General features: G+C 49.7%; 1 protein-coding gene across 2 annotated transcripts; it reads right to left on the bottom strand.

The window, feature by feature from the left end:
• On the bottom strand, window positions 1–23094 carry LOC140493926 (calcyphosin-like protein). Of its 2 annotated transcripts, XM_072592891.1 has the most exons (4): window positions 22921–23094; window positions 13805–14014; window positions 8721–8841; window positions 2–1972 (listed from the first exon to the last, which is right to left on the bottom strand). In XM_072592891.1, the coding sequence occupies exons 1-3, from the start codon at window positions 23083–23085 to the stop codon at window positions 8740–8742; spliced, it is 477 nt and encodes a 158-aa protein (XP_072448992.1). In that variant the 5' UTR covers window positions 23086–23094; the 3' UTR covers window positions 2–1972; window positions 8721–8739. The 2 variants fall into 2 exon arrangements, with proteins under 2 accessions (XP_072448994.1, XP_072448992.1); XM_072592893.1 differs by lacking the exon at window positions 8721–8841 and having other exon boundaries at window positions 1–1972.
• Between the last annotated feature and the right edge of the window lie 2342 nt (window positions 23095–25436).

Here is a 25436-nt window from a genome sequence, read left to right on the forward strand (position 1 = left end):
AGAGTGGTGGCTGTGTGGAATGCTCTGCCCCAGAGGGCAGTGGAGGCCCAGTCTCTGGATTCATTTAAGAAAGAGTTGGATAGAGCTCTCAAGGATTGTGGAATCAAGGGATATGGGGATAAGGCAGGAACAGGATACTGATTAAGGATGATCAGCCATGATCATATTGAATGGTGGTGCAGGCTCGAAGGGCAGAATGGCCAACTCCTGCACCTATTGTATATTGAGTGAACCTGCCTCCCCCCACACTCTCAGACAGTACATTCCAGACCCTAACCCCTCGAGGGAACCTCTCCCTCCCCCACACTCTCAGACAGTACGTTCCAGACCCTAACCCCTCAAGTGAACCTCCTCCTCCCCCACACTCTCAGACAGTACATTCCAGACCCTAACCCCTCAAGTGAACCTCCTCCTCCCCCACACTCTCAGACAGTACATTGCAGAACGTAACATTTCCAGGACAGGGACAGCATGTGGTTGGATAGAGAGTAAAGTTCCCTCTTTTAAACTGAAATTAAACTGCCCCATCAAGCACTCCCAAGACATGGACAGCAAGGAGTTAGATATTGAGCAACTCTTCCTCTACACTGGCCCCGTCCCCATACTGAGCTTCCTACGGTCAGCTCTACAATGGATTGTCCGTCCTGATCTGTGCCTGGAGTTACTCTCTTGCCTCAGTCAAACTGCCCTGTGGCCTGTTAAGAACTGGGCAGCATGGAGCTTCAGGTCTGTGGACAAAGCAGCAGCTGTTCAGGATTCTCAAGGGGTTTGTCAGGGTCAATGCTGAGAGGATGTTCCCCCTCAGGGGAGAGTCTGGGACCAGAGGGTACAGTCTCTGAATAAAGGGACACCAATGTCAGACTGAGATGGGGAGGAATTCCTTCTCTCAGAGGGTTGGGAGTCTTTGGAACTCCTTGTCACAGAGAGAGCTGTGGGGGCAGAGTCCTCGGGGATATTTAAGGCTGAGAGAGATTCTGGATCAGTCACTGGGTCAAGGGGAAAGAGCAGGAAAGTGGGTGTGAGGAATGTCAGATCAGCCATGATCTTACTGGATGGTGGAGCAGGCCGGAGGGACTGAATGGCCTCCTCCTGTTGCTATTTTTATGGTCTTATGATCAGCAGTTCTGGTACCAGGAGATGGCCCTGCCATTGACTAAGCACAGTGCCCACCTGACCTGTGGGTCTCAGCACCACAGACATGTTTCCAAACGGGAAGGGGACAGAGTTTGGTGCAGAACATGGTGTTGCAAACTGCCCACTCCACCTCACAGCCAGAAAACAGCTGCTTATCCAGGACAGACTCGTTCAGAATTTCACCAGCAGCACTGGGATATCTCCAGTGTTCAGAGTCACAGCACGAACACCCTCATTAATCACACACAGAAGGCACGAGAGATCACAGAGACAGAGAGATCACAGAGCCAGAGGGATCACAGAGACAGAGGGATCATAGAGACAGAGGGATCACAGAGACGGAGGGATCACAGAGACGGAGGGGTCACAGAGACGGAGGGGTCACAGAGACGGAGGGGTCACAGAGACGGAGGGGTCACAGAAAGAGGGGTCACAGAGAGAGAGGGATCATAGAGACAGAGGGATCACAGAGAGAGGGATCACAGAGACAGAGGGGTCAAAGAGAGAGAGGGGTCACAGAGACAGAGGGATCACAGAGAGAGGGATCACAGAGACAGAGGGGTCACAGAGTCAGAGGGATCACTGAGACAGCGATCACAGAGATGGAGCGATCACAGAGATGGAGAGCTACAATTAAATACAAAGCTGTGTCTGTGAGTGTCAGAATCTGGGAATCTGCAGGAGGTGATCCAATCAAGATCTGCTCCAGTCTACAAACAGGATAATGGGAAAACCATCATAATCGCCAGGAGCTCTTCATCAATAGGACAAAATAGGCATCATTGTCAATGGAGGCACTGACTCCCGAATAGTAATTTAAAAACTCAAATTTGGTAACCTGCAGACAAGAGAGAGATTAAAGGAGCTGGCATTGTTATAGACTATATCCACCATCTTACAGACACACACCCTGCTGTTAAATACACACACGCACACACACACACACTCTCTCTCTCTCAGACACACACACACACACCCATGCACACACACGCTCACACGTACCCACACGTGCACAACACACACACTCTCTCTCACACATATACATACATACACACACATGCTACTGGTTCAGACAAACACACTCTCACTGTCACCCACTGTCCATCCAAACCATCGACCACTCTACACAGACAGAACAACGTTGCTGTTATAGACACAGTCACCACCAATACAGATCCAAAAACATCAATGTTACAGACAGCCTGCACAATATATCACCTCAGTCAACATGTGACACAACCCCAGCATCTCCTTAAAGTGTTAAAGAAACGTATTACTGGAGGAATGTGAGCGAAAGGCTGGGATGCTGTTGCTGAGTGTTTGTACACAAGGAATTCCTGAGTGTTTGTGTCTCATCAATGATTCCAATGATCCACAAAAGATTATTTTAAATTCATGGGCAAAAATCTCTGTATCTTGGCAGAAACATTGGTGTGTGTGTGTGTGTGGGCATGTCTGTGTACATGTGTAGGTGTATCTGTGTGTGTGGGTATGTCTGTGTACATGTGTATGTGTATCTGTGTGTGTGGGTATGTCTGTGTACATGTGTATGTGTATCTGTGTGTGGGTATGTCTGTGTACATGTGTATGTGTATCTGTGTGGGCACGTCTGTGTATATGTGTATGTGTATCTGTGTGGGCACGTCTGTGTACATGTGTATGTGTATCTGTGTGTGGGTATGTCTGTGTACATGTGTATGTGTATCTGTGTGCGTGGGTATGTCTGTACATGTGTATGTGTATCTGTGTGTGGGTATGTCTGTGTACATGTGTATGTGTATCTGTGTGGGTATGTCTGTACATGTGTATGTGTATCTGTGTGTGGGTATGTCTGTGTACATGTGTATGTGTATCTGTGTGTCTGTGTATGTGAGTATGTCTGCGTACATGTGTATGTATATCTGTGTGTGTGGGTATGTCTGTGTACATGTGTATGTGTATCTGTGTGTGTGTATGTATGTCTGTGTACATGTGTATGTGTATCTGTGTGTGTGTGTATGTATGTCTGTGTACATGTGTATGTGTATCTGTGTGTGTGGGTATGTCTGTGTACATGGGTATGTGTATCTGTGTGTGTGGGTATGTCTGTGTACATGTGTATGTGTATCTGTGTGTCTGTGTATGCGAGTATGTCTGTGTACATGTGTATATGCATCTGTGTGTGAGTATGTCTGTGTACATGTGTATGTGTATCTGTGTGTGGGTATGTCTGTACATGTGTATGTGTGTCTGTGTGTGTATGTCTGTGTACATGTGTATGTGTATCTGTATGTGTGGGTATGTCTGTGCATGTATGCATTTGTGTGTCACCGCATGTGTGGGTATATCAGTGTGAGTGTGTGTTTCAATGTGTGTCCATGTGTATGTTATCAATGTGTGTGACAAACAGTGGGACAGCACGTGTTAGTGCCTGTGTGTGTCTGTGTGTGTATATATGTCTGTGTGTGTGGTTATGTGTCTATGTGTGGTTATGTGTCTCTGTGTGTAGGTTTGGGGGTGTATGTCTATGTCTCTGTCTGTGTATGTGATTTTGTATGTAGAACATGGAACAGGAACAGGCGTTTGGCCCACCATATCTGTATTATTCTTAAGTAATTCCATCAGCTTGTATGTGGTCCATATCCCCACTATTCCCTGCCTGTTCATCTGCTTGTCTAAATGCCTCTTAGACATTGCTATTGGCTCGGCTTTTACCAGTTTCCTGGCAGCAATCCAGGTACCTACCGCCCGCTGTGTAAAACACGTACCTCGCACATCTCCTTTAAACTTTCCCCCTCTCCCCTTAAACCGATGCCCCCCAGAATGTGACATTCCCACCCTGGGAAGCAGACTCTGACTAGCCACCCCATCCATCCCTCTCCGAATTGGAAACACCTCGATCAGGTTCCCCCCCTCAATCTCCGATGCTCGAGCGAAAACAGCCCAAGTTTGTCTGAGCTCCCCTTCAGGCTAATACCCTCCAATCCAGGCAACATCCTGGTAAACCCCTTCTGCACCCTCTCCAAAACCTCCGCATCCATCCTATCCTGTGATGACCAAAACTGCACACAATCCTCCAATTTGGCCTAACTAAAGTTTTGCATCGCTGCCAAAGGATCTTCCAACACTCAATGCCCTGAACAACAAAGGCAAGTATGCTACATGCCTTACCCATTTGTATTGCCATTTTCAGGGAGCTATGGACTTGCACCTTTTGTAGATCAATGCTCCAAAGGCTTCTGCCATTTACTGTATACTTCCCTCGCACATTTGCCCAGATTAAATTCCATCTGCCATTTCTCCGTCCACCTTTCGAACTGATCAATACCCTGCTGCATCCTTTGATAACCTTCTCCACTATCCACAACTCCACCAATTTTCATGTCATCTCGAAACTTACTAATCAGACCACCCACGTTTTCATCAAATCATTTCGATATATATTACAAACAAGTGGTCCCAACACTGATCCTCGCAGAACACCACCAACTTCCAGTCAGAAACCCACCCCCCACTTTGTGCCCACCCTCTGTCTTCAATGGCCAAGCCAATTTATATCCAACTTAATGACTCACCGTGGATCCATGTGACTTAATCTTCTGGACAAGTCTACCATGAGGGATCTACTCAATTTCTTTAGACAACATCCACTGCTCTAACCTCAACCACCTTTGTCACTTCCTTAAAAACTCAATCAAGTCTGTGAGACGAGTCCTCCCGAACACAACGCCACACTGACTGTCGCTAATAAGTCCATTCTTTTTCAAATGCAAGTAAATCCTATCCCTAAGAATCTTCTCCATAATTTTCCGGCCACTGACATAAGGCTATAATTTCCTGGATTATCCCTGTGGCTGTTCTTAAACAAAGGAACAACACTGGCTACTCTCCAGTCTGCTAGGAACTTGCCTGTAGCTACGGAGGATAAAAGATTTCTGTCAAGACCCCAGAAATCTCCTCCCTCTATCTAGGGATGGATTCCCATGGGGATTTATCTGCCTTAATGCTTTTCAAGGCAGCTAAACCTCCTCCTTCTTAATACCCAGAAAATCAGCATTCCCTTTTCTAACCTTACCATTCTCCATGTCCCCCTCCTGTGTACATACTGATGTGAAGTACTCATTAAGAACCTCACCCACTTCTTCTGGCTCCATGCAGAAATTCCCTCTTTTGTTCTTAAATGGGCCAGTCTTATCCATAATTACCTTAAAGCTTACTGTGTGCACATGTTGCTGTATATGTGTGTCTGAGTGTCTGGGCATGCCTCTGTGTGTGTGTGTTTATGGGTCTGTGTGATTGTTTGTGTGGCTATGTCTGCATTTATGGATGTCCCTGTGTGTGTGGGTGCATCTTGGTGCTGGTACTGAACAGAGAATATCTGGTCCTGGTAAATGTCTTTATAACAGTGCAGTCAGGATAAAACAAATTAAACTGTGGCCATTAAAGTTGGTTAGTAATAATTTCACACTCCAGCTATTGGTGTTAAGAGATTCAATGATACCAGCAGGAAGGGCTGCAGCTTGATCAGATGCTAAGGTGTCATTGAATGACAATGATGGATTCGGTAGAGTTAATCTCCGCACTCTCCCATCCATCATTGCAACACCCACTGTGTTAAAGGAGCTGTGTCCATCATCTAACAGTCAATCATGGCTGTGGGTCAGGATCAGGGCAATTGATGTCCTTCAACCAGAGAAAGTGCTCAACTCCTGAAGAAAACTAGGGAGCAGCGAGACAGGGTGTAGCTGCACGATGTCCCAGTCTGACCCAGGGAGCAGCGAGACAGGGTGTAGCTGCACGATGTCCCAGTCTGACCCAGGGAGCAGCGAGACAGGGTGTAGCTGCACGATGTCCCAGTCTGACCCAGGGAGCAGCGAGACAGGGTGTAGCTGCACGATGTCCCAGTCTGACCCAGGGAGCAGCGAGACAGGGTGTAGCTGCACGATGTCCCAGTCTGACCCAGGGAGCAGAGAGACAGGGTGTAGCTGCACGATGTCCCAGTCTGACCCAGGGAGCAGAGAGACAGGGTGTAGCTGCACGACGTCCCAGTCTGACCCAGGGAGCAGCGAGACAGGGTGTAGCTGCACGATGTCCCAGTCTGACCCAGGGAGCAGAGAGACAGGGTGTAGCTGCACGATGTCCCAGTCTGACCCAGGGAGCAGCGAGACAGGGTGTAGCTGCACGATGTCCCAGTCTGACCCAGGGAGCAGAGAGACAGGGTGTAGCTGCACGACGTCCCAGTCTGACCCAGGGAGCAGCAAGACAGGGTGTAGCTGCACGATGTCCCAGTCTGACCCAGGGAGCAGAGAGACAGGGTGTAGCTGCACGATGTCCCAGTCTGACCCAGGGAGCAGAGAGACAGGGTGTAGCTGCACGACGTCCCAGTCTGACCCAGGGAGCAGCGAGACAGGGTGTAGCTGCACGATGTCCCAGTCTGACCCAGGGAGCAGCGAGACAGGGTGTAGCTGCACGATGTCCCAGTCTGACCCAGGGAGCAGAGAGACAGGGTGTAGCTGCACGATGTCCCAGTCTGACCCAGGGAGCAGAGAGACAGGGTGTAGCTGCACGATGTCCCAGTCTGACCCAGGGAGCAGAGAGACAGGGTGTAGCTGCACGATGTCCCAGTCTGACCCAGGGACCAGTGAGACAGGGTGTAGCTGCACGATGTCCCAGTCTGACCCAGGGAGCAGCGAGACAGGGTGTAGCTGCACGATGTCCCAGTCTGACCCAGGAGCTGGGTTGAAGCTCAGGCCAATTTTTCAGCAGTTGGTGGTGACTTGTACTGAGTGCCTCACACTGATCAGCTTCATTCAGGCTCAGTGGGATCAGAACACAGTGATGGCAAAGCCCATTTAACACATCACACACTGTGCAAGGAATTTTGTCACCTCGGGGATTTGGAAACACATGGGTTAGTGGAAATGACAGAGCAGAGGGAGAGCAGGAGATAAGCAGTGACATGAGCTCTCATTCAACATGGGGAGGAGCCCGAACGTTCACTAACAGGTACAGGGACATGGGACAACAGGAACTGGGTATAACGGAGGGCTTGGGCAGGCAAACTGGAGGGAAAGTGAGGTCTGAGGTGAGGATGGAAGATAGGGAAAGGGTAAAGGGTTGTTACAGGATGGGGTCTCAGGGGAAAGGTCACAAGGACAGTGCAGAGGTCAGAGGCTGTGGGGAGGGGTTCGAGGAATTGGAGATTTGAGGGGTAACAGGGTCAGGTGGAAGGGGCTGAGGAGCCAAAGGCTGTTGTGGGTGGGGAGGTTGAGAATGGAGGGGGTTTGACGGAGAGATGGGGAAGGAATGTGGTTTCGAGGGTGGAGGGGGTGAAGGAAAATGAAGCAGCACTCTTCCAGTTGCCAGGGTCTTGGCCGCAGCCTCTCGTTTGTAACATCCACATGAGGAACAGACTGTACAGTTTACAACAGGGAGGAGAGGACAGGAGAAACCTGCACTGAGCATTCAGCCACAAGCTCAGCACCTTCTCAGAGACTCACCTGTTGAACAGAAGTCCACAGACCGTCTAAACATAAATACAGACAGCAGAGGCACACTCCCACACAGCGAGACACCAAACAGAAAACCAGCAGCAATGATCTGGAGCTAACGTGCAAACTGCATTCTGGGAACACTAACTCCAGCCAAGCAAATCAGCCAAGCTGCATGTAGATCTCAGGGACCTCGTCTGATCAGGAGTCAGTGTCCCTGTCTGTCTGAGACCACCACTGTCTGTCCGAAACCCCCACTCTCTGTCTGTCTGAGACCACCACTGTCTGTCTGTCTGAGACCCCCACAGTCTGTCTGTCTGAGACCCCCACAGTCTGTCTGTCTGAGACCACCACTGTCTGTCTGTCTGAGACCACCACTGTCTGTCTGTCTGAGACCCCACAGTCTGTCTGTCTGAGACCACCACTGTCTGTCCGAAACCCCCACTCTGTCTGTCTGAGACCCCCACTCTCTGTCTGTCTGAGACCCCTACAGTCTGTCTTTATGAGACCCCCACAGTCTGTCTGTCTGAGAACCCCACTGTCTGTCTGAGACCCTCACTGTCTGTCTGTCTGCGACCCCCACTCTCTGTTTGTCTGAGACCCCCACAGTCTGTCTGTCTGAGACCCCCACTGTCCGTCTGTCTGAGACCCCCACAGTCTGTCTGTCTGAGACCCTCACTGTCTGTCTGTCTGAGACCCCCACTCTCTGTCTGTCTGAGACCCTCACTGTCTGTCTGTCTGAGACCCCACTGTCCGTCTGCCTGAGACCCCCACAGACTGTCTGAGAACCCCACAGTCTGTCTGTCTGAGACACCCACTGTCCGTCTGTCTGAGACCCCCACTGTCCGTCTGAGACCCCCACTCTCTGTCTGTCTGAGACCCTCACTGTCTGTCTGTCTGAGACCCCTACAGTCTGTCTGTCTGAGACCCCCACAGTCTGTCTGTCTGAGACCCCCACTCTCTGTCTGTCTAAGACCCCACTGTCCGTCTGTCTGAGACCCCCCCATAGACTGTGTGGGGAGGGCTGTTAAATTCAGAGCTGGGTATTTTTCCCAGAGTGCATTTTGATTGCGGTGAGTGGATCTGGTTTATATGAGTGAGGGAGTAGTTGTTTACCACCAGCGACACGGTAACCTCACAACTTCCAGGCATTTTTCATCATGATAATGAAGTAGACATCTTTGTCTATAGAGGCACTGACCCCTGCGTAGTAATTTATAAATTCCTCCATCGTCACCTACAGTCACACCAAACACAATTTAGCAGCAGCAACTCTCAACCTGTCAGCAACCGCGTTTCAATCCTGACCTGAAAAAGGCACCAGCTCACAGCCTGCATCCCACACCCAGTGGATCAAACCGATACACCAGTATCACAGGGAGGCCATTCAGTCCCTTTACCCCCCACTCCCCCACTGATCCCTAGTGCTGCTGAGATTACAGTGGATCAGTGTCCCCGATCACATTTCCGCTGTCGTTTCTGAGCAACACACTTATAAAAGGAAAAGGTATTAACGTTCTCCATATCCCCAATCCCTTTCCTGTACCCATATCCCTCGGGGCCACACACTCCACATCCCAGTCCTCACCCCCTCCCCGTATCCCTCAGCCCCATCCCCATGTCCCTCAGCCTCACCCCCTCCCAGTATCCCACAGCCCCACCCCCACCCCCTATCCCTCAGCCTCGCCCCCTCCCAGTATCCCACAGCCCCACCCCCTCCCCCTCTCCCTCAGCCTTGCCCCCTCCCTGCATCCCACAGCCCCACCCCCACCCCTATGTCCCTCAGCCTCACCCCCTCCTCGTACCCCACAATCCCACCCCCTCCCCGTATCCCACAGTCCCCGCCCCATGTCCCTCAGACCCCATCCTCATGTCCCTCAGCCCTGCCCCCATGTCCCTCAGACCCTACCCCCATGTCCCTCAGACCCCACTCCCATGTCCCTCAGACCCCACCCCCATGTACCTCAGTCCCCGCCCCCAGTGTCTCTCTGCTCCGCCCCCATGTCCCTCAGTCCCCGCCTCATGTCCCTCAGTCCCTGCCCCATGTCCCTCAGTCCCCGCCCCATGTCCCTCAGTCCCCGCCCCCATGTCCCTCAGTCCCCGCCCCCATGTCCCTCAGTCCCCGCCCATGTCCTTCAGCCCCACCCCATGTCCCTCAGTCGCACCCCCAGTCCCCGCCTCATGTCCCTCAGTCCCCGCCCCCATGTCCATCTGTCCGTGCCCCCGTGTCACGCAGTCCCCGGCCCATGACCCTCAGTCCCCGGCCCATGTCCCTCAGTCCCCGCCCCATATCCCTCAGTCCCAGCCCCATGTCCCTCAGTCCCTGCCCCATATCCCTCAGTCCTCGCCCCATGTCCCTCAGTCCCTGCCCCATATCCCTCAGTCCTCGCCCCATGTCCCTCAATCCCCACCCCCATATCCCTCAGTCCTCGCCCCATGTCCCTCAATCCCCACCCCCATATCCCTCAGTCCTCGCCCCACGTCCCTCAGTCCTCGCCCCATGTCCCTCAGTCCTCGCCCCATGTCCCTCAGTCCCTGCCCCATATCCCTCAGTCCTCGCCCCATGTCCCTCAGTCCCCACCCCCATGTCCCTCAGTCCCCACCCCCATATCCCTCAGTCCTCGCCCCATGTCCCTCAGTCCTCGCCCCATGTCCCTCAGTCCCTGCCCCATATCCCTCAGTCCTCGCCCCATGTCCCTCAGTCCCTGCCCCATATCCCTCAGTCCTCGCCCCATGTCCCTCAGTCCCTGCCCCATGTCCCTCAGTCCTCGCCCCATGTCCCTCAGTCCCCACCCCCATGTCCCTCAATCCCCACCCCCATATCCCTCAGTCCTCGCCCCATGTCCCTCAGTCCTCGCCCCATGTCCCTCAGTCCCTGCCCCATATCCCTCAGTCCTCGCCCCATGTCCCTCAGTCCCTGCCCCATATCCCTCAGTCCTCGCCCCATGTCCCTCAGTCCCCACCCCCATGTCCCTCAATCCCCACCCCCATATCCCTCAGTCCTCGCCCCATGTCCCTCAGTCCCCGCCCCCAGTGTCTTTCAGTCCCTGCCCCATATCCTCAGTCCTCGCCCCAGGTCCCTCAGTCCCCGCCCCCATGTCCCTCAGTCCCCGCCCCCATGTCCCTCAGTCCCCGCCCCCAGTGTCTCTCAGTCCCTGCCCCATATCCCTCAGTCCTCGCCCCATGTCCCTCAGTCCCCGCCCCCATGTCCCTCAGTCCCCGCCCCATGTCCTTCAGCCCCACCCCATGTCCCTCAGTTGCACCCCCATGTCCCTCAGTCCCCGCCCCCATGTCCCTCAGTCCCCGTCCCCATATCCCTCTGTCCGTGTCCCGCAGTTCCCGCCCCATGACCCTCAGTCCCCACCCCCATGTCCCTCAGTCCCCGCCCCATGTCCCTCAGTCCCCGCCCCCATGACCCTCAGTCCCCACCCCCATGTCCCTCAGTCCCCGCCCCATGTCTCTCAGTCCCCGCCCCCATGTCCCTTAGTCCTTGCCCCATGTCCCTCAGTCCCCACCCCCATGTCCCTTAGTCCTTGCCCCATGTCCCTCAGTCCCCGCCCCCATGTCCCTCAGTCCCCGCCCCATGTCCCTCAGTCCCCGCCCCCATGTCCCTTAGTCCTTGCCCCATGTCCCTCAGTCCCCACCCCCATGTCCCTTAGTCCTTGCCCCATGTCCCTCAGTCCCCGCCCCATGTCCCTCAGTCCCCGCCCCCATGTCCCTCAGTCCCCGCCCCATGTCCCTCAGTCCCCACCCCCATGTCCCTCAGTCCCCGCCCCCATGTCCCTCAGTCCCCGCCCCCATGTCCCTTAGTCCTTGCCCCATGTCCCTCAGTCCCCACCCCCATGTCCCTTAGTCCTTGCCCCATGTCCCTCAGTCCCCGCCCCATGTCCCTCAGTCCCCGCCCCCATGTCCCTCAGTCCCCGCCCCATGTCCCTCAGTCCCCACCCCCATGTCCCTCAGTCCCCGCCCCCATGTCCCTCAGTCCCCGCCCCCATGTCCCTTAGTCCTTGCCCCATGTCCCTCAGTCCCCGCCCCATGTCCCTCAGTCCCCACCCCATGTCCCTCAGTCCCCGCCCCCATGTCCCTCAGTCCCCGCCCCATGTCCCTCAGTCCCCACCCCCATGTCCCTTAGTCCTTGCCCCATGTCCCTCAGTCCCCGCCCCATGTCCCTCAGCCCTGACCCATGTCCCTCAGTCCCCGCCCCCATGTCCCTTAGTCCCCGCCCCATGTCCCTCAGTCCCCACCCCCATGTCCCTCAGTCCCCGCCCCCATGTCCCTCAGTCCCCGCCCCCATGTCCCTTAGTCCTTGCCCCATGTCCCTCAGTCCCCACCCCCATGTCCCTTAGTCCTTGCCCCATGTCCCTCAGTCCCCGCCCCATGTCCCTCAGTCCCCGCCCCCATGTCCCTCAGTCCCCGCCCCATGTCCCTCAGTCCCCACCCCCATGTCCCTCAGTCCCCGCCCCCATGTCCCTCAGTCCCCGCCCCCATGTCCCTTAGTCCTTGCCCCATGTCCCTCAGTCCCCGCCCCATGTCCCTCAGCCCTGACCCATGTCCCTCAGTCCCCACCCCATGTCCCTCAGTCCCCACCCCCATGTCCCTTAGTCCTTGCCCCATGTCCCTCAGTCCCCGCCCCATGTCCCTCAGCCCTGACCCATGTCCCTCAGTCCCCGCCCCCATGTCCCTCAGTCCCCGCCCCATGTCCCTCAGTCCCCGCCCCCATGTCCCTCAGTCCCCGCCCCCATGTCCCTTAGTCCTTGCCCCATGTCCCTCAGTCCCCGCCCCATGTCCCTCAGCCCTGACCCATGTCCCTCAGTCCCCGCCCCATGTCCCTCAGTCCCCACCCCCATGTCCCTTAGTCCTTGCCCCATGTCCCTCAGTCCCCGCCCCATGTCCCTCAGCCCTGACCCATGTCCCTCAGTCCCCGCCCCATGTCCCTCAGTCCCCACCCCCATGTCCCTCAGTCCCCGCCCCATGTCCCTCAGTCCCCGCCCCCATGTCCCTCAGTCCCCACCCCATGTCCCTCAGTCCCCGCCCCATGTCCCTCAGTCCCCACCCCCATGTCCCTCAGTCCCCGCCCCATGTCCCTCAGTCCCCGCCCCCATGTCCCTCAGCCCTGACCCCTCCTCATTTCCCTCATTCTGATCTTTTTTTCTCCAATGAAAGCACCTGAAGCTGAAGCAATGATAGGAGCCAGGTTTCTGTGTTAATGTCCCTGCTATTCAAGTCTGTGTTAATGTATAATGGTAACTTTCCATGTAACCATGCCACATTGTCGTTTCACTTTCCCTTCAGTAGGGGCATGTTTTGACTGTCAATCACCTCCACTCAGCGAATAATGACACTCCCATGTGCAACACCAACATTCACCATCTGGTAAAATACAGAAGGGGGATTTGTTTGTCTAGAGACTTCAGATCTTCATGGTGCCGAGGACCATGGGACCACGCTCTCACTACAGAGAGAGGTGACTGCTGGGGGTTTAACCTGAGGGTCACCATGCCTCAGGCAAGGGGAAAGGTCGAGAAGGAGAGTCCTTCATGGTAACCTCAGCTGGTGTGGGAAGTGAACACACACGGCTGGCATCTGTGGGCGGCACGGTGGCACAGTGGTTAGCACTGCTGTCTCACAGCGTCAGAGACCCGGGTTCAATTCCCACCTCAGGCGACTGACTGTGTGGAGTTTGCACATTCTCCCCGTGTCTGCGTGGGTTTCCTCTGGGTGCTCCGGTTTCCTCCCACAATCCAAAAATGTGCAGATCAGGTGAATTGGCCATGCTAAATTGCCCGTAGTGTTTGGTGAAGGGGTAAATGTAGGGGAATGGGTCTGGCTGGGTTGCTCTTCAGAGGGTCGGTGTGGACTTGTTGGGCCAAAGGGCCTGTTTCCATACTAAGTAATCTAGTCTAATCTAATCACTCTGCATCACAGTCCAGCCAATGTAACTAACTGTGACCCCATTCGAAATATTAAGGGCAAGCTGACAAAACAAAAGCCACCCCCCACGGGATTGTGATAATGTGCCCTGTCTGTCACTGTCCAGAAAATAAGGAGGCAGCTGGGGAAGGGTAACAGTGAGTCACTATCAGATGGATAGGACCATGTGCAGCAAATCAGAGACCAAACCCAGTAAGACATCACAGGCTGTAATCCCTGAAAAGATGGTTCTGGCTATTGAGGGACCAGCACCCCCCTCTCTCACTCACAATTCCATCCTTATCGTCAGGCGAGTCAAAATTATCCAAGAAAATCTTGAAGACCTGTTCTTCTGTCCACTCCCCGTTCTGATACTTGGGATGATGTTTGGCATTGTATACACCGCGCAGATCCTCAATGGTTATCACACCATCTCCTGTCTTGTCCAGTTTACGAAAGGCTTGTTGAATGATTTCTTTCCTTGCATTCGACATGGGAGGCTGTGGAAGCAGAAAGATAGTGAACGGGAGTTGGTGTCTGAGACAGTGTGAACATCTGACCAGGAAACCAACCAGGATGACAGTCTTCAAATCCCAGGGTAGATGCACTTTCTTGCACCTTCCCAGTAGATCTCAGCACAGAGCAATCCCACCTCTATAAGGCAGCCAACTCTAACTTATTGGAGATTGATTGTTGCAGAAGTATATTGTGGAACCAACAGGGGAAGTTCTGGATTTGGTATGATGTAATGAGGTGGGATTAATTAATGATCTCATTGTAAAGGACCCTGTCAGGAAGAGTGATCACAGCCTGCTGGAATTTCAAGTTCAGCTTGAGGGTGAGAGACTGGAGTCCCACACCGGTGTTCCAGACTTAAAGGTAATTACACAGATCTGGCCTGAGTGGCCTGGGCAGACTAACTAAAGGAAGGACAGTTGGTGAACAGTGGCAGATGTTAAAGGAGATACTCAGTCTCTCTAAACTAAAACACATTACAGAGAGGCAGAAAGATTGAAAGGGGGAGGGGAGAGGGGAATGATCCGTGATTAAGCAAGGGAGTTAAGGATAACAAAGATAAGACCTAAGGGGTATCAGATTGCACAGGTCCAGTGACAGGCTGAAAGATTGGGAAACTAAAGGTCAACAAAGGGTTACAAAAAAATTATTGAAACAGCAAATATAAATTCTGACAGAAAACTATAACCAGATAAAAACCAGAGAGCATAAACTTCTATATATACACATAGCAAAGGGATAGTTAAAGTGAATGCTGGTCCCTTGGGGGATGAGACTGGGAGGGTGACAGTGGGGAATACAGAAATGGTACAGTCACCAAATCAGTGCACTTCAGCTTTCACAGTGTAGGACACTAGTACCAACCCCATAGGAACAGGTAATGCCAGGGTTATCATCTTCCTCAGGGAAAACCTACTGAGCAAACTACTGAGATTAAAGGCAGACAAGTCTCCGGGACGCGATAACCTTCATCCTTAGATTTGACAGGAAGATGCAGTAGAGATAGTGGATCATTGGTTATAACGTTTCAAAATTTCCTGCATGCAGGAAAGCTTCCTGTAGATTAGAAAATTGCTAATATAATGCCGTTATTCAAAAGGGAGGGAGGCAGAAGGTAGGAAGCTACAGACCAGTTATTTTAACATGAGTGATTGGAAAATTGTTAGAATTCATTATTAAGGAATTAATGACAGATTAGATTCCCTGCAGTGTGGAAACAGGCCCTTCGGCCCAACTAGTCCACACCGACCCGCCGAAGAGTAACCCACCCAGACCCATTTCCTTCTGACTAATGCACCTAACACTATGGACAATTTAGCATGGTCATTCACCTGGCCTGCACATCTTTGGATTGTGGGAGGAAACCTACGCAGACACGGGGAGAATGTGCAAACTCCACACAGACACTCACCCGAGGCTGGAATTGAACCTGGGACCCTGGTGCTGTGCGGCAGCAGTGCTAACCACTGAGCCACCGTGCCGCCCCAACAGAACAATAGAAAGGACAACAGAAAGTCATAATGCAATCCATCAGAGCTATGAAGGGTAGACCATGTTTGATTAATTTTCTAGAGTTCTTTGAAGATGTAACAAGCAAATGTGAATAATGTGGATCCTGTTAATGTGGTATATCTGGACTTCCAGACACCATCTGATAAGATACCACACAAAAGGTTAATACACAAGGTAGGATCACATAAGATTTGGAGTAATTTATTTGTTTTGTTATGAAGGTGTAGGTGTGTACTGTACCTTTAAGAGAGACTGAAAGCTGGCACGGACTTAGAGAGGCACAGAGTGTGCTGGAAGAATTTAAAATGTAACATTTGACTGTGAAACCAGTACTGCAGATGAGTTGCCTTGATAAAAAAACATGTTCAAATTCAGCCAGTTTAAACTATGCCCCAGATACCAAAATCCAATTGAATTTGAATTTAGTATTTTGACAACATCAAACCAATGAAATGATCTGATGTTTTGAAGTATAAAACCGGACATTCTGAACAGTTAATGAGAGAGAACTGCCAAGAAAACCATCAAGTATACACTGCTAGCTGAATAGCACTCTAAAAGGTACCTGTTCACATGAAAGACCCGTGAGGTAGAATATTGAAGAAAATACAATAGAGGAAAATCTCCAGAGGACGATACAAAGAGAAGACCCAACAGGTTTGAAATTTGAAATTTTTTTGAAAATCTTACTCGGGGTTTTTATTGGATTAGTATTATAGAGTGGGGAGGTAAAAGATAGGTTTAAGAGAAAGGAGTTGTAAATAATTGTTGATTTTAATATTCTCTGTTGGACTTAAAGAATAAAACTTTTAATTTTTACTTTAAATAGTGACCTCTAGAAATTGAACAGATTACAGTGTGAGGTGAATGTCTCTGGGTGTCGGGTGTAAATTAGCAGAGGGGTTTACCCTGTGTCATAATGGTTTGCATCGAGCATTGGCTAACCAACAGGAGAGTCAGGATAAATGGGTCTTTTTCTGGTTGAAAGGTATCACGAGTGGGTGCCATAGGCTTTAGTTTCGGGCCCCAACTATTTATAATCTACATTAATGATCCTGATGCAGGGCTAGATAGTACGATAATTAAATTTATAGATAACACTAGTATAGGTGGGAAAGTAAATTGCAATGAACAAATAAACTTATAAATGAATATCGATCGGTTAGGTGAATGGGATAAAAATGACAGGTTATCTGTTGGTCAGAATAAAAAGGCAATAATTTTCTAAATGGAGAGAAATTTCAGACTGCTTCGGTGCAGAGGGATCTGGGTGTCCTTGGTTATGAAAACTAGTATACACATACAGCAGGTAATAAGGAAGGCGTAGGGAATTCTGGTATTTATTGCAAAAGGAATAGAATATAAAAGTATGCAAGTATTTCTGACAGTATACAACTCATTAGTGAGACCGCATCTGAAGTACTGTGCACAAGTTTGGTCCCTTTAATTGAGAAGAGTGTAGGTCATTCTGGTATAACATGCGTTTCATCAACGGGAATTTGTTATAACGCGACTGACGAATTGGGGACATTGTTTCTAAAGCGCGAACTTTTAAAATGCATGTTGGCTGTAATGTGATTACAGCACCAATACCTTAAACACTGTTTCTCGAGTGCAATTTTTCTATAATGTGGAGTTCCACAAGAATGTGCAGAAGAACTGACTGTAGTTTCACTGGAGGCAGTTCAGAGAAGATTCCTGAGATTGATTCCAGAGATGAGGTTTTTGTCTTATGAAGAGAGATTGAGCAGTTTAGGTCAATATGGTGTGCAGTTGAGCAGAATGAGAGGAGATCTAACTCAGGTTTGATGTAGAAAACATGATTCCTCTTCTAGGACAATCTAGGATGAGACGTCCTTGCTTTAGGATAAGGGAGAGCAGATCTCACCTACTGTGGCTTTAACAGGTGTGTTTTGTCCTGGTTTCTTTGCGAGAGAGAGAGAGAGAGATTGGGGACAGGTGCCGAGTAGTCTATGAGAAAATAAACTGCTTGTGAGGCCTTGGAGTTTTTTTAGAAAAACGTTGAAACAATAGAAGCAGCCTGACTGGGTGTGGTCAAGCTCCCACCCACAAAACCAGGGATTTTTGGTTTAGCTTTCAGCAGTTCCTGTTTGGGTCTTGAAGAGATGGGAGCTTTTTTTTGTCACTCTCTCGGTATAGTCAAAAGCTGGGGGTTCTCTGCCTGCTAAAGGAAGTTGCATGTGAAACAGTCTATGTTCTGAATTTGCTTTTTGTCAATGGCGTGTTTATGGGATATAACTATAATGGAATAGTTACTGTTTAATAGTGAAATAATCTATTATTCTGTTTAGTCTTCCAAAAGAGTTGTTATTCAAGCTCCTCTCTCCTTTGCTGTATTTTAACTAGTGTTTGAATAAATTGGGTTTTGCTTAACAAGAGAATAGTTTGACCACTTGAATTACATTTGGTACAAGCACCTCTCATTTACCTTTAAATTAAGAAAAAGTTAGGGTCTAGGCTAACTTTGTAATATATTTTGAGGGAGTCTGGTCTGCTCCATAAAACATGTCAGCCCCAACTCCACTTTCTTGCTCGCTCTCTATAACCTTTCAAATCATTACTAATCAAACCTTTATCAAACCTAACCCTGAAGAGAGGTTGAGTAGGTTAGGTTTATTTTCACTAGAAAAAAGGAGATTGAGGGGGTACCTGATTGTGGTTTACAAAATCATGAAGGGTATAGACAGGGTGGATAGAGACAAGCTTTTTCCCAGGGTGAAGGATTCAATAACGAGAGGTCACACTTTCAAGGTGAGAGGTGGAAAGTTTAAGGGGGATACACGCAGCAAGTACTTCACACAGAGGGTGGTGGGTGTCTGGAACATGTTGCCAGCAGAGGTGGGAGAGGCAGGCTCGGTAGATTCATTTAAGATGTGTCTGGACAGATGCAGGAGCAGGTGGGGAACAGAGGGATACAGATGGTTAGGAATTGACTGACAGGTTTAGACAGTACATTTGGATCAGCTCAGGCTTGAAGGGCTGAAGGGCCTGTTCCTGGGCTGTACATTTTCTTTGTTCTTTCTTTCTCTTTGTTCAATCTCCTCCTTACATTTACTCAGTGTACCAGCATCCACCATACCCTGCAAAAAAAGGCAAAACATTGTGCGATTTCACAAAGGAGTTGGGTATGGCCCTTGGGGCCAAAGGGATCAAAGGATAAAGGAGGCCATCCCCGCGGGAAGGTGGGAGCATGTTCTATAGGCTCTTCAAATGAGGCCATCTGGGTCATGAAAAGGGACTGATTACTTGCTGGGATTTTACTAAAGGCAGAGGGAAACAGAGGAACTGTTATGTAAACAAATCATAGAGATGTGTGAGAGAAACAGGGTATAGTTGTATGGGAGTTCAACTCTGCTAACTTTAACTGCAATCATCTTAGTGTGAAAGGATTAGTTGGGGTGGAATTTTTAAAGTATATCCAGGAGAGCTCTTTGTGTCAGTCCACCAAGAGTCCTGTTGGAGATGGGACTAATCCTGGGGAATGAAGCAGGTCCAAGTGGCTCAGTTTCAGTGAGTGAGCATTTTGGGGATAGTGACGATATCGCTGTAAGTTTCAAAGCCATTATGGACAGAGATAAGGATAGTGCAGAGGTGACACGTCTGAACGAGGGGAAGACCAATTTCAATATCATTGGACAGGATTTGGCAAACATGGACTAGGAGCAGCTCCTTAAATCTAAATTTGGAAAGTGGGGACTATTAAACGTTCTGGATGTAAGTTTGCTCACTGAGCTGGAAGGTTCATTTTCAGACATTTCGTCATCATACTAGGTAACATCATCAGTGAGCCTCCAGATGAAGCACTGGTGGTATGGCCCACTTTCTATTTGTGTGTTTAGGTTTCTTTGGATGTTTGGTGATGTCATTTCCTGTCTTTTTCTCAGGGGGTGGTAAATGGGATAGAGTTCCGGTTGGAATGCCAGGCTTCTAGGAATTCTCGTACGTGTCTCTGTTTGGCTTGTCCTAGGATGGATGTGTTGTCCCACTCAAAGCGGTGTCCTTCCTCATCTGTGTGTAAGGATACTAGTGAGAGAGGGTCATATCTTTTGGTGGCTAATAGATGTTCATCTATCCTGGTGGCTAGTTTTCTGCCTGTTTGTCCAATGTAGTGTTTGTTACAGTTCTTGCACGGTATTTTGTAAATGACATTAGTTTTGTTAGTTGCCTATATAGGGTCTTCCAAGTTCATTAGCTGCTGTTTTAGTGTGTTGGTGGTTTGTGGGCTATCATGAGTATTCTGGCAGTCATTTCTGAGTTGTCTTTGATTAAGGGTAAGTGGCTAGGATTTCTGGACATGTTTAGTCTGCTTGTTTTGGGTTTGTTGCTGAGAAATTGGCGGACTGTGTTCATTGGGTACCCATTCTTTTTGAATACATTGTATAGGTGATTTTCCTCTGCTCTGCGTAGTTCCCCTGTGCTGCAGTTGGTGTTGGCTCATTGAAATAATGTTGTAATGCAGCTTCGTTTTTGGATGTTGGGATGCTTGCTTCTGTAGTTTAGTATTGTCTGTACGTGTTCTTTTCCTGTAGACACTGGTTTGAAGTTCCCCATTGGCTGTTTGGTCTACTGTGACATCTAGGAATGGCAGTTTGTTGTTGTTTTCCTCCACTTTAGTGAATTTTACCCTTACTGGCATATTATTGATGGTCTTGAGGGTTTGCTCTAATTTGTTTTGTTCAGTGATGACAACGGTGTCATCTATGTAGTGGAACCCAGAGTTTGGGTTGGATGGTTGGCAGAGCTGTTTTTTCAAGTCTCTGCATAACTGTCTCTGCTAACAACCCTGATATCGGAGATCCCATGGGTGTTCTGGTGGTTTGTCTGTAGGTTTTGTTGTTGAAGGTGGAGTGGGTGGTAAGGCTTAGGTCCACTAGCTTGACGATATTGTCCTTGCTGATGAAGTTGGCGGTGTTTGGTGTAGGTGTCTTTGGGTCTTCTAATAGTGTAGTCAGTGTTTCCTTGGCCAGGTTAATGTTGTGGATGTGAACAGGGCTGTTACATCAAAGGAGACCATTACTTCATCCTCTTCTTAGTGTCTTTGATGGTCTTCAGGCATTCTTGGGTGGAGTGGATGGAATGGTGTGAGTCTTCTACTAAGTGTTTTAGTCTTTGGTGTAGCTCCTTGGCTAATCTGTAAGTTGGTGTTCCAGGTGGCGAAACTATGGGTCTGAGGGGGGGCTCCTCGTTTGTGAATTTTGGGTTTTTGGATTAGATTACTTACAGTGTGGAAACAGGCCCTTTGGCCCAACAAGTCCACACCGCACCTTCCGAAGCGCAACCCACCCATACACCTACATCTACCCCTTACCTAACACTACGGACAATTTAGCATGGCCAATTCACCTGACCTGCACATCTTTGGAGTGTGGGAGGAAACCGGAGCACCCGGAGGAAACCCACGCAGACACGGGGAGAACATGCAAACTCCACACAGACAGTCGCCTGAGGCGGGAATTGAACCCGGGTCTCTGGCGCTGTGAGGCAGCAGTGCTAACCACTGTGCCACCGTGCCGCCCGTGATCCATCTGATTTCATTTTTTGCAAGTCTTTCTTGTTTAGTTTTCCAGATTTATGAAGTAATTTGAGTAGGGCTGTGATTCGGTTCTCTAGTTGTGGGGTCGGGTCTATCACCACCTGTTAGTAAGTGTTGGTATCTGCAAGTAGTGCGTTCACTTTCTCGATGTAGTGTCTTTGATTTATAATGACCGTCAAGCATCCTTTGTCTACAGGTAGGATTACAATGTTTTTGTCTTTCTAGAGTCTTTCTAGGCTTCCCTTTCCAGTGTACTGAATGTGTTTCCTTCCTTTTTCCTGCTTAATGTTGGTGCGACTATCTGTCTAATCGCTTGCTGGGTTTCCTCTGTGAGTTGGTTGTCTTTCAGTGTTAATTGTAATGCTGCTAAAAAGTCCTTTTTGTTCACGTCTCTGAAGTTGTAATTTAATCCTCTTACTAAGACGGTTTTTTTTCAGGATCTGTTAGGGGTCGGTCTGAGAAGTTGTTATCCAGGCCTCTATGTCATCGGTGTTGTTACTTTGTGTGAGTTTGTCTTGTTTTTTTCTGCAGGTCTAGTTTTTTTTTTCATTTTCTTTGCCACTGTCTAATATCCTGATCAGTGTGAGGCAATATATTTTGGAAGGTTTAATAAGAGAAGGACATACACAATGTATGTTAAGTTCTTAGGGAGTACTGAGGAACAGAGAGACCTTGGTGTACAAGCCCATCAATCCCTGAAGGTGTCGCACAGGTAGACAGGGTGGTGAGACAGCATACGGGAAGCTTCATTAGCCGCAGCATAGAATGCAGGAGCAAGGAAGTCTTGTTACAACTTTATAAAACATTTGTCGGGCCACAGATGGAATACTGTGCAGTTCTGGTCGCCACACTGTCAAAAGAATGCACTGGAGATGGTGCAGAGGAGATTTACTTGGATGTGGCCTGGGATAGAAGGAATGTCTTACGAGGAAAGGCTGAGGGACTTGAGGCTGTTTTCGTTAGAGAGAAGAAGGTTGAGAGGTGACTTAATAGAGACATATAAGATAATCAGAGGGTTAGATAGGGTGGACAGGGAGAGCCTTTTTCCTCGGATGGTGATGGCTAGCCCAGGGGACATAGCTTTAAATTGAGGGATGATAGATTTAAGACAAATATTAGGGGTAGTTCCTTCACTCAGAGAATAGCAGGGGTGTGGAATGGCCTGCCTGCAACATTAGTAGACTCGTCGATGTTAAGGGCATTTAAATGGGCGTTGGACATACATATGGATAATAATGGAATGTGTAGGTTAGATGGGCATCAAATTATTTTCACAGGTCAGCGCAACATCGAGGGCTGAAGGGCCAGTACTGTGCTGTAATGTTCTATGGTCTGTGACCCTGATTTGATTGAATGGCAGAGCAGTCCCGAAGGGCTGAATGGCCTCCTCCTGTTCCTAATTGGAACGTTGGAATGTGTTTCGAGGGCTGGCACGTACACTGGCCCAAATGCCCTCCATCCATTCTATGATTCAATATCTGTGCTCCTTTAATTTGGAACATCCTGATTTCCATCACGCCACCATTGCCATGAAGCTCTGATACTGCTACCTCACCCTCTGGAGCTCAGTCTCCTTGCCAGCATACGGTCACTCTTAGGTAAAACTCCCTGTGACACTCAGTGTGCTAACACAGCTAACAAGCAATCTGGGATCTCTTACCTCCTCAAAGGTGCTATGTAAATATAAGTACTTGTTCAGTAAAAGACAGGAAAAAGAGGGGAAGTGGTCCATGAACTTTGAAAAGTCTGATGGTCCCCTGTTTTCTGCAGGCAACAAACATGACAGTGTTGCTGAGGGAATGTGAGCTAGAGTTGTTCACTTACCCGCAGAGTCGTGAGAAACTCATCAAAGTCAATGGTTCCACTTGAATCTTTGTCGAAATGTTTGAAACATGCTTCAATGTCCTTCTTTTCCAAAAACACACCATAATCACTCAGACCTTTCGAAAACTCCTTGAGGTCAAGTGTCCGATTGTTGTCATCATCCATGATCCGGAATACTCTACACAACACACAGATTGGGAAGGAGGAAATCAAGGCTGGGTTTCCCTCACCACCTGCCGTAGACCCAGTCCAGCAGCTGTGTCCTTTCGGACCTGACCAGTGTGATCAATAGGACAAGGAGAAAGTGAGGACTGCAGATGCTGAAGATCAGAGTCGAGAGTGTGGTGCTGGAAAAGCACAGCAGGTCAGGCAGCATCTGAGGAACAGGAAAATTGACGTTTCGGTCTAAAGCCCTTCATCAAGATGAAGGGCTGGTGAAGGGCTTTTGCCCGAAACGTCAATTTTCCTGCTCCTCGGACACTGCCTGACTTGCTGTGCTTTTCCAGCACCACACTCTCGATGAGATCAGTAGTACTGCTGCCAAGCCACTCTTGTGAAATAACTCCATAGGAGCTGGTATCCGTCACTAAGTCTCCCTTTATTTACACGCAGAGAGCCCTTGACACTGATCCAGCTCCCTCACAACCAGCTCTCAGAGTGAACAGAACCTCTGACACACCTGCTTGTATCTGTCAGCCAGGGCTCCCTGACTCAACCAGGTTAACAGCCACAATTAGGGATCTCATATTTTACGAGGTCTACCTAGCTGACCTCATTACAATCTCTACACTTGATGACGAACAGTGAAATCCCCCAAGGGTACATTCTGTGTCCTCCCCACCCTCAGTGCTTCCTCCAAGTATTGTTCAACATGGCGGAGCACTGATTCATCAGCCAAGGGAGGACAGGACGTGGTAATCAGCAGAAGGCTTCCTTGTCCATGTTTAACTTGAGTCCGTGGGAGATCACGGGGTTTGCAGTTAATGTTGGGGACCCCCAGAGCAACTCCTTCCTGACTGTATCCCACTGTGCTGCCCCCTCTGCTGGGTCTGTCCTGGCAGTGGGACAGGACTTATCCAGGGATGGTGGTGGTGGGGTCTGGGACATTGTCTATGAGGTACAAAGTCATAGAGTTTTATAACAAGGAAGGAGGCCCTTTGGCCCATTGTATTGGTGGCTGCGTTCCAGAGAGCCAGCTAATGTTTTGGGGACAAGGGCTCAAATCCTATTATGACAGGGAGTGGAATTTGAATTGAAGAAAAATCTGGAATTAAAAATCTAATGAAGACCAAGAAACCATTGTTAAATGTTGGAAAAACCCATGTGGTTCACTAATGTCGTTCAGGGAAGGAATTGTGCCGTCCTTCCCTGGTCTGGCCTACATGTGACTCCACACCCACAGCAATACGGTTCAGGATGATCATAACCACTGACCCAGCCAGCAACACCCCCATCCCGTAAAAGAGGAAATAACAAATGACCAGACTGGCCTCTTCAGCAACTCTAACAACCACTCTTCCCCCCCGCCGTCCCCACCACGACACTCAGTGGCAGTGTGCACATCATCAGCTTGTTGGAGAAACTGTTGCAGAGGAAGTGGTGGAGGCAGGTATAATTTAAAAGGTATCTGGATGGGTATATAAATAGGAAGGGTTTGGAGGGATATGGGCCAAGTGCTGGCAAATGGTGTCAGAGTGGCTCAGTGGTTAGCACTGCTTCCTCCTAGCGCCAGAGATTCCGGGTTCGATTCCAGCCTCAGGTGACTGTCTGAGTGGAGTTTGCACATTCTCCCTGTGTCTGCGTAGGTTTCCCTCCCACAATCCAAAGATGTGCAGGTTAGGGTGGATTGGCTATGCTAAATTGCCCAGGGTGTCAAGGGACATGCAGGCTCGGTGGGTTAGCCATGGGAAATGCAGGGTTACAGGGATAGGGAAGGAAGGGTGCATCTGGGTGGGATGCTCTTTGGAAGGTCAGTGTGGACTCGATCGGCCGAATGACTTGCTTCCATACTGTAGGAATTCTATGAAATGAGACAGGTTCAGTTTAGGATATCTGGTTGGCAAGGACGAGTTGGACTGAAGGATTTGTTTGTGTGCTGTACAGCTCTATGACTATGTAAGGTCATTATGAAAATAATCAAAGGACATCCTTTTTAAAGAGAAATTCATTGAGATATTTGGGACTGGGGTCTGAGGCTGGTGGAAGGAGATGTGAAGAGGATTTCCAAAGGGAAGTGAATAAATGACAGGGAAAAAGTTACTATGTCAACTCTATCTGCAGATCCACAGGAAACAGGCACAAGCAGCTTACACAGTGAGCCTGTCCAACAGCCCTGAGAGAGGTGATAGCGTGTAATCCCCCCGATTATCTGAGCCGGGAAGGTGCCAGCAGTGAGCTTTGCTCAGAGTGTCACCGGTCACCAGCGGGCTGGATCCTGCCTGATCGATCGGCTGGGCTTTTCCTGCAGTACACTCAGCACTCTGATCTCCAACATCGGCAGTGCTCATGTTCTCCAA

The sequence above is a fragment of the Chiloscyllium punctatum genome, chromosome 2, assembly GCF_047496795.1.
Source record: "Chiloscyllium punctatum isolate Juve2018m chromosome 2, sChiPun1.3, whole genome shotgun sequence".
NCBI lineage: Eukaryota > Metazoa > Chordata > Chondrichthyes > Orectolobiformes > Hemiscylliidae > Chiloscyllium > Chiloscyllium punctatum.